At 43.8% G+C, this 14827-nt stretch overlaps 1 protein-coding gene across 5 annotated transcripts in view; it reads left to right on the top strand.

The window, feature by feature from the left end:
- Positions 1 to 14827, top strand: part of LOC118367682 (rho GTPase-activating protein 22-like) — a 38496-nt gene that overhangs the window by 6826 nt on the left and 16843 nt on the right. For 4 of the 5 annotated variants that reach the window (XR_004822162.2, XM_035751272.2, XM_035751314.2 and 1 more), the window contains one exon: positions 41 to 128. Coding sequence is in view for 4 of the 5 variants with exons in the window: in XM_035751272.2 (XP_035607165.1) it covers positions 41 to 128 (88 nt within the window). In the remaining variant the exon portion in view is untranslated. Of the gene's footprint in view, positions 1 to 40; positions 129 to 4342; positions 5243 to 14827 lie in introns of those variants that run through there. The other variant, XM_035751298.2, reaches the window with a different exon arrangement.

Raw genomic sequence — 14827 nt, forward strand, 5'->3', positions numbered from 1 at the left:
CTGTGTTCCAGTTAAGTCCTTCTCGGTTTGTTCGTTCCAGGGCTGCATACCCCTGCAGGGCTGTCAGGTGAATGAGCTCACCGCCAACTCAGAAGAACCAGGGAGACATCTTTTTGAAATCGTTCCAGGTGAGGTGATCCATCAACACCAAACCCTCTCCTATTCTCACAAAAAAAATACATGTGCTGTCAAAGTCAGGCATCACCGCACAAGAGCTGATATTTAACATTGCAGTTTTCTCTATACCGCCGTAGGCCAGCAGGGGGCAATGCTGATGTTTAACAACGGTGTCTGGTGTAGAGAATGTAGATGTAGGACACATACAGTACACACTACTGACTGGTAGATGAGCTTGCACTCAATGCACTGTGCAATTATATGACCAGCTAAGAATTGCTTTCAAAATCCTGTGGATGGTAATCTCTCTCATAACATAATTTCCAAACTAAGACTCCAGAATCAGAACTAATCTCTAAGAACACATGAATACCTCAGGGAGAAAAGAGAATCTCCTAGGCTTGTCCAGGCTTATCGACTCCAATACCTGGGTCTCATGTCTATCAGGAGTCAGTTACTGTTGACATCCATACACAGACAGTACACAGCGTTGCCTGGAGGCGAGTGTGCTGGAAAGACTCTACTCAATCAGCTCTTCAAGCTTTTGGTTGCTCTCAATACAGCCAAATGGTCATTTTCAATGAAAGTCACTCAGAGTATGCGAGTTAGCAACATCACTCAGCAAAGGGTATTTGCTAGGTGGTTTTTCCCACTGTTTATTGCTGTCGACGGGCCAGTGGGTCCCTGTGTGTTTTATTTATGCTGAGTAAATATTGCAGGAGAGTGTGACCCCAATCAGCCAAGTGTGGATGGGCCAGGCAGGCAGCACACAGCCAGACAAAGCCATTTATGAAGACCATTAAAACAGTGTGACAGTGAGAATGGAAAGGGGATTGAATTTCAATCTGGTCTGTGATCTTTACATACCTTTCACTCCCAAACCCAACTCATCCCCTCCATACCGCCTACATCTAATGTTTACAAGATATTCAATCCTCAGGCCCTTGTTTAGTTGTTTTATCCCCCTTTGTTTTATTCTTAATCAGCTTAAAGGAAAGCCTTTTTCGCTTCTCAGCTTTGAAATGAACAGCCACTGAGGGCTTAGGTTGACTTTCGCACTACGATAAAGATCCACTCTAGCACTTTAGTATGAGGGGTTGGGAAACAGGGGATCATGGTAAACAAGTATTACTGTAAGGCTTCAACAGAGGCACAGGGAAGCTTTCTGTACACTTCTTACAGTGGGTCCACAGGGAATAATACACTGACCCATGTCAGCCAAAATGTCTCCATACAGTATGGAATCAGATCCACTTTGGACCGATGGTCCTATGTCCTCATTCATACTGTCCATTTCAACACCGGTTCTTGCACAGAGCAGTGCCTGCAATTCGTTTAACAATTTGGCTTTTGACTGCAGGGGGATAGAGAGCCCATGACTCCTGAGGCTACTGTGGTGTTCATAGCACGTTTGATGAATTTCTCTTAGCACCTTTCGTTTTCTGTTACTGCGTCGCGTCATCCTTTCAGAGCAAGGCTGGGCGATAAGGGTGTTCCTGGGTCTCAGTTCACTGACTCTATGCATGAGCTCTGGCAATAAACGCCCTTGCAGCTCGTGTTTGTTGTGGGCACCTTAAAGGTCCTTGCGCTGTCCAAACGAAAGAGAGGCAAAAGCACCTGCAAACTGAGACTAACTCATCAAGGGTACAAGTAGCTGGATTTTCTTTGGGGTCCAAAATTTGGCAGGTGATGATACCTCCCCTCATTTCCACAAGAACTTCTACATTGATAGACATCCTGTATGACCAAATGAACCTCTCTGATAGCATTTCTTCTGTCCTCATATCCAAGGGTTTTATTAAACTAGTTTGGGAGGCCTCACACCTTTTCAAAGTAAAATATCCTGCTTATTGTAACTGTCAAATCCTTGGGACCTAGAAAGTAAGCAATGAATGAAAGCACAGCCAAATCCAACAACCCATTTTGGTTCAACTGAAAGTATACGGCTAAGACTGAAAGCCAGTCAGATTATGACTGAAAATCAGATTAAGGAACAGTTGTAATAATCTGTGGTTTTTAAATGCTGTCTGTGCTTAAGGGGGCTACTCAAGGCTAAACTTCCCTTTGTGTTGGTCTCTAGCCATAAAGCCAGCTGGGAAACAACAGCCAGGAAAGGATGGTGCACTAACACACACACACACACACACACACACACACACACACACACACACACACACACACACACACACACACACACACACACACACACACACACTAAAGCACAAGCCTGGGTAAACGTGACTACTTCAGCTAATTCCTTATTGCAGGCTACTTGTTTAGCCAGTGCATGTGCAAACACACACACACACACACACACTTGGAGCCTGTCCCCTGCCCCCAGCTCTCCCACAGAGTATTTAACTAAGTTCAGCCTTATCAAATATCTGTTTGTCTATCCCCTTCCCCCACACGTGCAACATCCATGGGTTTTATAAAGCACACCGGTAACAGTTCTAGACAAAGGGACAGTCCTCCTCTCTAAAGACTTACAGTACTTCTGCTCTGAGTTCAGCTTGCTGTCAGAGCTGAATGTCTGTCTGATCATTCCTTACAGACCAGGCTGACTCGGAATAGGGATAGACTACAACAAGATCCTTATAAGTCTCTATAGTTAATTGCTGTGTGAAATGACGTGATTCTGATTGGTTTATGACCTTGTTTACTTGAGTAATGTGACCCAGGTTGGAAAAGTAGACAATATTAATGCATACCTACATTTCATCTGAGCTTCAGTGTGAGCTCTTCTTACTTGATATGCATAAACTGTCAGCAACTACAACAATGGTTCACTTCATGACCCCAGATAGTGTTGCGTAAGAAATGGAAACGAGCTAAGTGCTGGGTTTAAGTTCCACGTCTATGGATGGAAACGAGCTAAGTGCTGGGTTTAAGTCCCACGTCTATGGATGGAAATGAGCTAAGTGCTGGGTTTAAGTCCCACGTTTAAGTCCCACGTCTATGGATGGAAACGAGCTAAATGCTGGGATTAAGTCCCATCTCTATGAAAGGAAACGAGCTAAGTGCTGGGTTTGAGTCCAATGTCTCTGAGCAGCATGCTGGAATTAATACAGGCCATTTATCAAACGTTTTTATCGAAAGCGACTTGCTTGCATACAGTACCAGTCAAAAGTTTGGACACACCTACTCATTCAAGGGTTTTCTTTATTTATTTATTTTACAATTTTCTACATTGTAAAATAATAATGAAGACATAAAAACTATGAAATAATACATATGGAATCATGTAGTAATCAAAAAAAGTGTTAAACAAATCAAAATATATTTTAGATTTAGACAGCTTTGCACACTCTTGGCATTCTCTCAACCAGCTTCATGAGGTAGTCACCTGGAATGCATTTCAATTAACAGGTGTGCCTTGTTAAAAGTTAATTTTTTGAATTTCTTTTCTTCTTAATGTGTTTGAGCCAATCAGTTGTTTTGTGACAAGGTAAGGGTGGTATACAGAATATACTCTATTTTGTAAAAGACCAAGTCCATATTATGGCAAGAACAGCTCAAATCAGCAAAGAGAAATGACAGTCCATCATTACCTTAAGACATGAACGTCAGTCGATCCAGTAAATTTCAAGAACTTTGAAAGTTTCTTCAAGTGCAGTCGCAAAAACCATCAAGCATGATGCTGAAACTGAGTCTCATGAGGACTGCCACAGGAAAGGAAGACCCAGAGTTACCTCAGTTGCAGAGGATAAGTTCATTAGAGTTACCAGCCTCAGAAATTGCAGCCCAAATAAATGCTTCACAGAATTTAAGTAACAGACACATCTCAACATCAACTGTTCAGAGGAGACCGCGTGAACCAGGCCGTCATGGTCCAATTACTGCAAAGAAACCACTACTAAAGGACACTAATAAGAAGAAGATACTTGATTGGGCCAAGAAACATGAGCAATAGACATTAGACCGGTGGAAATATGTCCTTTTGTCTAATGTCCAAATTTGAGATTTTCGCGAGACGCAGAGTCGGTGAACGTATGATCTCCACATGTGTGGTTCTCAATGTGAAGCATGGAGGAGGAGGTGTGGGGGTGCTTTACTGGTGACACTGTCAGTGATTTATATAGAATTCAAGGCACACTTAACCAGCATGGCTACCACAGAATTCTGCAGTGATACGCCATCTCATCTGGTTTGTGCTTAGTGGGACTATCATTTGTTTTTCAACAGGACAATGACCCAAACACACCTCCAGGCTGTGTAAAGGCTATTCGCCCGAGGAGAGAGATGGAGTGCAGCATCAGATGACCTGGCCTCCACAATCACCAAACCTCAACCCAATTGAGATGGTTTGGGATGAGTTGGACCGCAGAGTGAAGGAAAAGCAGCCAACAAGTGCTCAGCAAATGTGGGAACTCCTTCAAGACTGTTGGAAAAGCATTGCTCATGAAGCTGGTTGAGAGAATGCCAAGAGTATGCAAACCTGTCATCAAGGCAAAGGGTGGCTACTTTGAAGAATCTCAAATATAAAATATATTTTCATTTGTTTAACACTTTTTGGTGTATGGGCGAGTAGTACAAACAAGCCTACAGCATCGTGTGATCTAACAACATGATTACATTGATACAGTACATTGCGGTTTAGACTCATACTATAGATCACCATCACAAAGCTTGCCAGCCAGAGGCTTCCCATTTGATTAGCAGGGTCTGTTTGTTTTCTGTGTGGGGACGGTGGAGGTTTGTTTGGTAAGGAAAGGAAGAGCAGCCCATCTTCCTGTCACTCCACGCACAGCTGCACACGGCCAGGGAGGGAGAGCAAGGCAAGGCAACACAAGGAGAGCTCTTCCTCTGGGACCTGCCTCTCCATAGGGGAGCTAGGGGATAGAGGGATTTGCTGCTGCCCATGTTAGTGAATGAGGGACCGTGTGAACGGATCAAAAATAAGAAGGGACTTGTTTTGGGGGTTTTGTTTTTCCTGGCATCGAGCATGCCTTATTGGCACCGTCTGCCCAGTAGTACCTGTTTGTGGATAAAGATATACAACCTCCAGGAGGGCAGTGTGTACATTCATGCCCCAGCTGTAGCACTGTCAGCTCCCCTCAGTGAAACATGGGAATGGGGCTGGCCTGCTGTAAGCCCACCGGGCCCAAACAGGAACACCTGCAAGGTAATGCTAGCTACCTTTTTAGAGTTGTATTTGGAAAATGTCATTTCATTTCATTTGAGAACATGTAATGTGCTGTAATTACAATGTACATTGGACAGCTATGGGTGGTTGAAGCCTAGTCTCATAGATTAGATGTAACATACTGTAGTAAATGTAAACACCCAAATGAGTATGATATGTTAGGTTTGGTATGGTTACATAAGACAGAAGGTTACCTAAGGCATAAATGAAAGGAGGGTGGTTGGGTTGGACGTGAACGTCTAGCAACCCAAAGGTCATCAAGGACAATTTTAGCAACTATTTACTACTTTTTAGCTACTTTGCAACTACTTAGCATGTTAGCTAACCCTTCCCCTAACCTTAACCCTTTTACCTAACTACTAACTCTAAACTTAACCCTAACCGTATCCCCTAACCCTAATCCCTAGCCTAGCTAACAATAGCTACAATTCGTGACATAGCATACGTATTGCAAAATCGTAAAATATTGTACGAATTGCAATTTGTAACATATCATGCGAATTGTAATTCGTAACATATCCTACGAAATGGATGATGGACATCCACAAATTAATACATACCACACGAAACGTAACATATACTAAATGGAGTGTTTCGGATTTACATACAGATCCATAGGAAATGCTATGAGACCAGGTTGGCGGTTGAGATTAATCTGTCTGTTGTGGATTTCACTTGTTTTGTCCATAGTGCAGTCTGTCATACCCCGACAGAAGGTGTACTTAGTAGGGGCACTAGAGGGGTTCAAAGAAGTGTTATCTTTAGTTGGTGGCTCTGTTGTTGTATAACATACTGCAGTCAGGTTTTGTGAAGAGTCCTTCATTTCACTTGAAGGGTAAGCTTTTCTGATTATCCAACAAAGGTTGGACAATCACAATGGTCGACAGGAGTTAATCCACTCCCGATCCTCAGAATAATTCTCAGGCCAATTATTAACACTGACCACACACACACATACCGTACACACACAACACCACAGCTTAGCATTTACTGCAGTCAGTTAACTAAGCTCACAAAGTAAAATCAGCGATAAGAAGAAATGTATTTTCTCAGTAAAACCCATCCTTCATCTTCCACTAAGGATCCATTCATCCACAAGCACAGTTGGCAGTCTGACATTTACCAACCTGAGGGAATTATTATCATCAAAAAATGACCTTCACTGCAGTTTTCTGTGGAACATGAAGTGTCCTTTTCAAAATACCAGCCCTTCACTGTGCTCTGTAGGAGTGAGACTTACTTTCATTAAATCACAGAGCTCTTGTCTCCAAATCAAATCTTTTAACTTTCTTCCTTCAAACAGAGGATTTTCTTAGATTTGTTGACAGTCTGCCTGTCCTTGACTGATTTAGTGAAGCTGTCTTATCCGCCTGGCGGTGGGCTGGAAGAGGAACTATTGGCTGTGTTCAGGCTCCTCTATGTCTGCGTCGGCAAGACATCTTTATCACTTGCTTGATTTCTCTCTTTCCCGTTGGCTAGGCAACCTGGTGGGAAGGAATCCATCTGGTCGACACTGTTATTAATGACAGGAACTGGGTCTGAAAAGCTTTGGCTTTCCTATCAGACCACATAAAGGAACAGCTTTTTGAAGAAGTGCTTTTCAAGCTGTAGCGATATCAAGTCCTATGTTTTAGAACCGAAAGTAGCCAATAAAGACAAGATGGTTAGAAGGTATATTTGGTACAAGACAGTAGAAGGTATTATATTTGGTGAATGATATGATCATCTCCTACAGTGGGAGTCCATTTATTCTCTGCTTTATTGAAGTTCATATCAGATGGCAGCAGCTAGCTGGGCATTATTGCTTTCTTCCTGTCTGGTATATGAGTAAGTTGTTTTGAAGCAGAAGACAAGTGGGAAATACAGTATACCTTCGCAGAACCAATATTCCACCAGTCAAATGATAAGATCGTAATGCAATATTTTATGAAGGCAAGGGAATTCTCATTACTTTTTACTCGGGCATAAGGGGTCTCAACTGATTCTAAGACTATAGTAATATGGGAGCAATGCACTAACAGGAATTCTATCTACAGATGCTCTTAACTTGATCTCACTTCTGTCGCAGAGAATTTTCGTGCCGCATCAGGAAATTCAAATGAGCCTTGTGAGTGGCTGAAAATTAGCAGTTCTCTTTCTCTCCATGCAGAGGTAGTCGAATCACTGGGATCAGGCTTGCTATCAAAATCATATTCTCTCTCGATTGCACAAACTCTAGGCCTAGGCCCTGTTACTGCAACATTCAAATGTACAAACATTTATCTAAAATTCAGCCATACACATCAACAAACGTTGTTTTATATAGAGTAATAACACAAGATAGACATTGGTCTCCTCCAGATTATGACGTACAAATGTCTAGTGTATTCTAAGGTTACAAATTAACTGTCAAAATTGAGTTCAATTGTGGCCTGGGATGGTTTAGCGGTTAGGGACGCTGCCTTCAGTGCGCACATATATGCCTACAGTGTCACGCAGATACGATTCCTGCCCGCGCCCTTCTGGCACAAATAAATGAATCCCCTGATTGACTTGATGTAGTTACACATTTCAAATGTGGACAGTCCATGGTTGTTTTCCCCCTGATCTTGATAAGAAATTACACTTTTGGATAACATAAATAGGAAACTATTAACAAATAAAATAATAACAGTCAGTAAGCTACACCAATATTAATTTCTATTCATACGAATTGTCAAGTAAATTGCCACAGTAGATTTTGTGTGGTAACCAAGGAAATACTTTACAGAATACTTGTCAAATAGATTAATTGCCCTTAGTCTGTTAAAAAAGGACTAAGTTGTTGCTATGGCAATACCAACCATAGGGTGAACATACACTACATTACCAAAAGTATGTGGACACATGCTCACCGAACATCTCATTCCAAAATCATGGGCTATAACAGCCTCCATTCTTCTGGGAAGGCTTTCCAACTAGATGTTGGAACATTGCTGTGGGGATTGCTTCCATTCAGCCACGAGCATTAGTGAGGTCGGGCAGTGATGTTGGGCGATTAGGCCTGGCTCGCAGTCGGCGTTCCAATTTATCTCAAAGATGTTCGATTGGGTTGAGGTCAAGGCTCTGTGCAGGCCAATCAAGTTCTTCCACACCGATCTCGACAAACTATTTCTGTATGGGCCTCGCTTTGTGCACAAGGGCATTGTCATCCTGAAACAGGAAAGGGTCTTCCTCAAACTTTTGCCACAAAGGTGGAAGCACAGAATCATCTATAATGTCATTGTATGCTGTAGCGTTAAGATTTCCCTTCACAGGAACTAAGGGGCCTAGCCCGAACCATGAAAAACAGCCCCAAATCATTACTCTTCCTCGACCAAACTATACAGTTGACACTATGCATTGGGGCAGGTAGCATTTTTTTGGCATCCGGCAAACCCGGACTGCCACATGGTGAAAAGTGATTCATTACTAAAGAAGAACACGTTTCCACTACTCCAGAGTCCAATGGTGGTGAGCTTTACATCACTCCAGCTGACGCTTAGCTGAAATAGCCAAATCCACAAATTGAAGGGGCGTCCACATACTTTTGTATATATAGTTTATCTTGAAAGACTTGGGTTGCAACAGGACACAAATATCATATTTTAGGGAGCGGTAAGTAGGTGACCAATAATAATTGAGATCAACTGTGCAGGTGAATTCAGCGTGGATTGAATGTTTTGAGGCAGAATTTCGAGGCAGAGCGTCAATATTAGCATGTCCCAATGCCATGTATACTGAGTAGAGTCGATCTGCAGATCGCGTACTACATGCCACACCCACTGTATGCCGCGAGGGTATCCTTTATCTGAAAAGCCTGGAAGGGATGAGATCGCCAAGCCTATGGGTTTGTAGCTTCAACCCTGCAGCACACACACACACTTACACAGACCAACTGATTATTGGGCTGCTGAATGTTTTTTCTTTCCTTTTTGGTTTGTTTGTTCTTTTCCATATTATGTCTATATCTGATAAACTGACCAGGAAAGGGATGAAAATAGCCCATATGTCACGTTCTGACCTTCATTTCCTTTGTTTTGTCATTATTTAGTATGGTCAGGGCGTGAGTTGGGGTGGGCAGTCTGTTTGTTTTTCTATGATTTGAGGATTTCTATGTTTCGGCCTAGTATGGTTCTCAATCAGAGGCAGGTGTCATTATGTAGTTGTCTCTGATTGAGAATCATACTTAGGTAGCCTGGGTTTCACTGTTTGTTTCTGGGTGTTTGTTTCCGTGTCTGTGTTTTTCACCACACGGTACTGTTTTGGGTTTCGTTCATTACACATTTATTGTTTTTGTATTTCAGTCGTGTTCATGTGTAGTATTTCTTATTAAAAGAACCATGGACACTTACTATGCCGCATATTGGTCCTCCGATCCTTCTCGTGTTATTTCACATATTCGTTTATTGTTTTTGTATTTCATAGTGTTCAGTGCTTTTCTTATTAAAATCGTCATGAACACTTCCCACGCCGCATCTTGGTCCGATCCTTACTCCTCTTCAGACGAAGAGGAGGAAATCTGCCGTTACAGAACCACCCACCAAAAAAGGACCAAGCAGCGTGGTCACAGGCAGCAGCAGGAGCAGCAGCAGGATGAGCAGCGTGATAAGGAGGAATGGACATGGGAGGACATTCTAGGTGGCAAGGGTTGCTAAACATGGGAGGAGATCCTGGCTGGAAGGGATCGCCTCCCATGGGAACAGGTGGAGGCAGCCAGGAGAGCGGAGGCAGCAGCTAAAGGGAGCCAGCGCTTTGAGGGAACACGGCTGGCAAGGAAGCCCGAGAGGCAGCCCCAAAAATGTACGGGGAGTGTGGCTAACGCAGGTAGGAGACCTGCGCCAACTCCCCATTTTTATCGTGGAGAGAGAGGGCGTTGTACCGGGCAGGCACCGTGTTATGCTGTGGAGCGCACGGTGTCCCCGGTGCGTGTGAATAGCCTGGTGCGATACATTCCAGCTCCTTTTATCGGCCGGGCTGGAGTGGGCATCGAGCCAGGTGCCATGAAGCAGGCTCTACGCATCTGGTCTCCAGTGCATCTCCTCGGGCTGGCATACATGGCACCAGCCTTACGCATGGTGTCCCCGGTCCGCCAGCACAGCCCAGTGCGGGCTATTCCACCTCACCGCACTGGCCTGGCTACAGGGAGCATTCAACCAGGCAAGGTTGGGCAGGCTCGTTGCACCAGATCTCCAGTGCGCCTTCTCGGTCCGGTCTATTCTGTGCCATCTCCACGCACCAGCCCTCCAGTGGCAGCCCCCCGCACCAGGCTTCCTGTGCGTCTCCAGAGCCCAGTACTCCCTATTCCTGCTCCTCGCACTCACCCTGAGGTGCGTGTCCTAGGCCCAGTACCACCAGTGCCAGCATCAGGCACCAGGCCACCAGTGCGCCTTCAGGGTCCAGTACTCCCTGTTCCTGCTCCTCGCACTCGCCCTGAGGTGTGTGTTCCCAGCCCGGTACCACCAGTGCCGGCACCACGCACCAGGCCTACAGTGCGCATCGTCTGTCCTGAGCCGCCAGAGTCTCCCATTTGTCCTGAGCCACCAGAGACTCCCGTCTGTCCTGAGCCGCCAGAGTCTCCCGTCTGTTCTGAGCCGCCAGAGTCTCCCGTCTGTTCTGAGCCGCCAGAGTCTCCCGTCTGTTCTGAGCCGCCGGAGTCGCTCGTCTGTCCTGAGCCGCCGGAGCCGCCCATCTGTCCTGAGCCGCCAGAGCCACCCGTCTGTCCTGAGCCGCCAGAGCCGCCCGTCTGTCCTGAGCCGCCAGAGCCGCCCATCTGTCCTGAGCCGCCAAAGCCGCCCGTCTGTCCTGAGCCGCCAAAGTCTCCCGTCTGTTCTGAGCCGCCGGAGTCGCTCGTCTGTCCTGAGCCGCCAGAGCCATCAGCCAGCCAGGAGCTGCCAGAGCCGGAATTGCTTTTCAGTCCGGAGCTGTCCTTCAGTCCGGAGTTGCCCTCAGTCTGGAGCTGCCCCTCAGTCCAGAGCTGCCCCTCAGTCCAGAGCTACCTCTCAGTCTTTGTGTGTCTGCACCAGATAGAACTGTTTCGGTTGTCACTTTTGTTGTTTTGTAATTTGAAGTATTCAGTTGTTTTATTATTATTAAATTAAGATGAACACTAACCACGCTGCGCTCTGGTCCTCTCCTCTATCTCCAGACCATTACATTCATGAAATCAATAATTTGCTGAAGATAGATAACATCTATATATTAGCCATGTCAAAGAGTCACTTAGATAATTAATTTGATGATACAGCAGTAGCAATACAAGGATATACAGTTGAAGTCAGAAGTTTACATACACCTTAGCCAAATACATTTTAACTCCGTTTTTCACAATTCCTGACATTTAATCCTAGTAAAAATATTCCCTGTCTTAGGTCAGTTAGGATCACCACTTTATTTTAAGAATGTGAAATGTCAGAATAATAGTAGAGAGAATTATTTATTTCAGCTTTATTTCTTTCATCACATTCCCAGTGGTCAGATGTTTACATACACTCAATTAGTATTTCGTAGCATTTCCATTAAATTATTTACCTTGGGTCAAAACGTTTCAGGTAGCCTTCCACAAGCTTCCCACAATAAGTTGGGTGAATTTTGGCCCATTCCTCCTGACAGAGCTGGTGTAACTGAGTCAGGATTGTAGGCATCCTTGCCCGCACATGCTTTTTCAGTTCTGCCCACAAGTTTTCTATAGGATATAGGTCATCGCTTTGTGATGGCCACTCCAATAGCTTGACTTTGTTGTCCTTAGACCATTTTGCCACAACTTTGGAAGTATGCTTGTGGTCATTGTCCATTTGGAAGACCCAGCTTTAACTTCCTTTGATTTTCCCATGATGTCAGATTCTGCTCTTGATGAATTTATGAAATTGCTTCTTCCAATTATTGATAAACATGGTTGAAAGAGATGGGGCAAAAGGAGTGGGGCTTACTGCAAATCGTGAAGTTATGTGACTAAACTCAACAAATTGAAGAAGAAACTGTATTATGAAGCCAAGATCTATGACATGAAGAATGATGAAAAAATACTTTGGAGTACTTTAAATGGAAATATGGGCAAATTCAAATACATCTTTCATCGAGTCAGAAACCATTTGGTTTTGACAATTATTTGTATGATTACTTAATGGCAAAGCGGGTAAACTTAAGCAGGAAATGCCAACAACGAACAGTGAGCCATCGTATTCGTGCATAAAAAAAATATATTATGAAAGAAAATCATTGTAAGTATGAATTTTGTAAAGTTAGTATGGGAGAGGTGGAGGCATTATTGTTATAGATCAATAATGACAAACGTCCTGGCACTGACAACTTAGATGGAAAGCTACTGAGGATGGTAGCTGCTATAGCCACTCCTATCTGTCATATCTTTAATCTGAGCCTAGAGGAAAGTGTTTGTCCTCAGGCCTGGAGGGAAGCCAAAGTCATTCCACTACGCAAGAGTGGTAAAGTGGCCTTTATTGGTTCTAACAACAGGTCAATAAGCTTGCTGCCAGCTCATAGCAAACTGTTGTAAAAAAAATGGAAGCTTCTCTAATGTCAAACATGTAAAATGTGGTGTACCGCAGGGCAGCTCTCTAGGCCCTCTTCTCTTTTCTCTTTTTACCAATGACCTGCCACTGGCATTAAACAAAGTCTCTGTGTCCATGGATGCTGATGATTCAATCCTATATACACTACCGTTCAAAAGTTTGGGGTAACTTGTTTTTGAAGAAAAAAAACAATTTTTTGTCCATTTAAAATACCATTAAATTGATCAGAAATACAGTGTAGACATAGTTAATGTTGTAAATGACTATTGTAGCTGGAAACGGCAGATTTGTTATGGAATATATACGCATAGGCGTACAGAGGCCCATTATCAGCAACCATCACTCCTGTGTTCCAATGGCACGTTGTGTTAGCTAATCCAAGTTCATAATTTTAAAGGCTAATTGATCATTAGAAAACCCTTTTGCAATTATGTTAGCACAGCTGAAAACTGTTGTTCTGATTAAAGAAGCAATACAACTGGTCTTCTTTAGACTAGTTGAGTGTCTGGAGCATCAGAATTTGTGGGTTCGGTTACAGTTTGAAATGACTAGAAACAAATAACTTTCTTCTGAAACTCATCAGTCTATTCTTGTTCTGAGAAAGGAAGGCTATTCCATGCGAGAAATTGTCAAGAAACTGAAGATCTCATACAACACTGTGTACTACTCACATCACAGAAGAGCGCAAAACCCTCAAATGCTGATGCTCCAGATATTCAACTAGTCTAAAGAAGGCCAGTACCCGCAAAACACCAGTCTCAACGTCAACCGTGAAGAGGTGACTTCTAGTCAGAGTTGCAAAGAAAAAGCCATATCTCAGACTGGCCAATAAAAAGAAAAGATTAAGATGGGTAAAAGAACAACGACACTGGACAGAGGTACTCTGCATAGAAGGCCAGCATCCCGGAGTAGATTTTGCGGGTACTATTTAATGTTAACAACTTGTAAAAAACTCACTCATTCAATCTTTACACTTCTGTTCACGCACAACGTGCCAGATACATTCTTAAAGCAACAGTGTTCAGTACTCAACAGAGCTATGACACCATATTACTGAAAACAACATTTTGCATAGTCAACTTACACACAGCACTGCCAGCCAGTAACACTTACCCCACCAGACATCAGGGGTATTTTCACAGTCCACAGGTCCAGAACAAATTCAAGGACACGTGCAATATTATTCAGAGCCAAGATCGCATGGAACTCCCTTACATCTCATATAATGCAAGTGAACAACAAACCTGGGTCGAAAAAACAAATAAAGCAACAACTCACGGCACAACACCTCTCCCACATGTGACCTTCATGTTGTGTGTTTGTACTGACATGCAAACTCAGCAAAAAAAGAAACATCCTTTTTCCAAAACCCTGTCTTTCAAAGATAATTCATAAAAATCCAAATAACTTCACAGATCTTTATTGTAAAGGGTTTAAACACTGTTTCTCATGCTTGTTCAATGAACCATAAACAATTAATGAACATGCAACCGTGGATCGGTCATTAAGACACTAACAGCTTACAGACGGTAGGCAATTAAGGTCACAGTTATGAAAAATTTGGTCACTAAAGAGGCCTTTTTACCGAGGCATGAGGACTGCAGATGTGGCCAGGGCAATAAATTGCCATGTCTGTACTGTGAGACATCTAAGACAGCGCTACAGGGAGACAGGACGGACAGCTGATCGTCCTCGCAGTGGCAGACCATGTGTAACAACACCTGCACAGGATCGGTACATCCGAAGATCACACCTGCGGGACAGGTACAGGATGGCAACAACAACTGCCCGAGTTATACCAGGAACGCACAATCTCTACATGAGTGCTGACTGTCTACAATAGGCTGAGAGTGGCTGGACTGAGGGCTTGTAGGCCTGTTTTAAGGCAGGTCCTCACCAGACATCACAGGCAACAATGTCGCCTATGGGCACAAACCCACTGTCACTGGACCAGACAGGACTGGCAAAAAGTGCTCTTCACTGACGAGTTGAGGTTTTGTCTCACCAGGGGTGATGGTCGGATTCGCGTTTATCGTCG

Source organism: Oncorhynchus keta, chromosome 3, assembly GCF_023373465.1.
Source record: "Oncorhynchus keta strain PuntledgeMale-10-30-2019 chromosome 3, Oket_V2, whole genome shotgun sequence".
Lineage (NCBI taxonomy): Eukaryota > Metazoa > Chordata > Actinopteri > Salmoniformes > Salmonidae > Oncorhynchus > Oncorhynchus keta.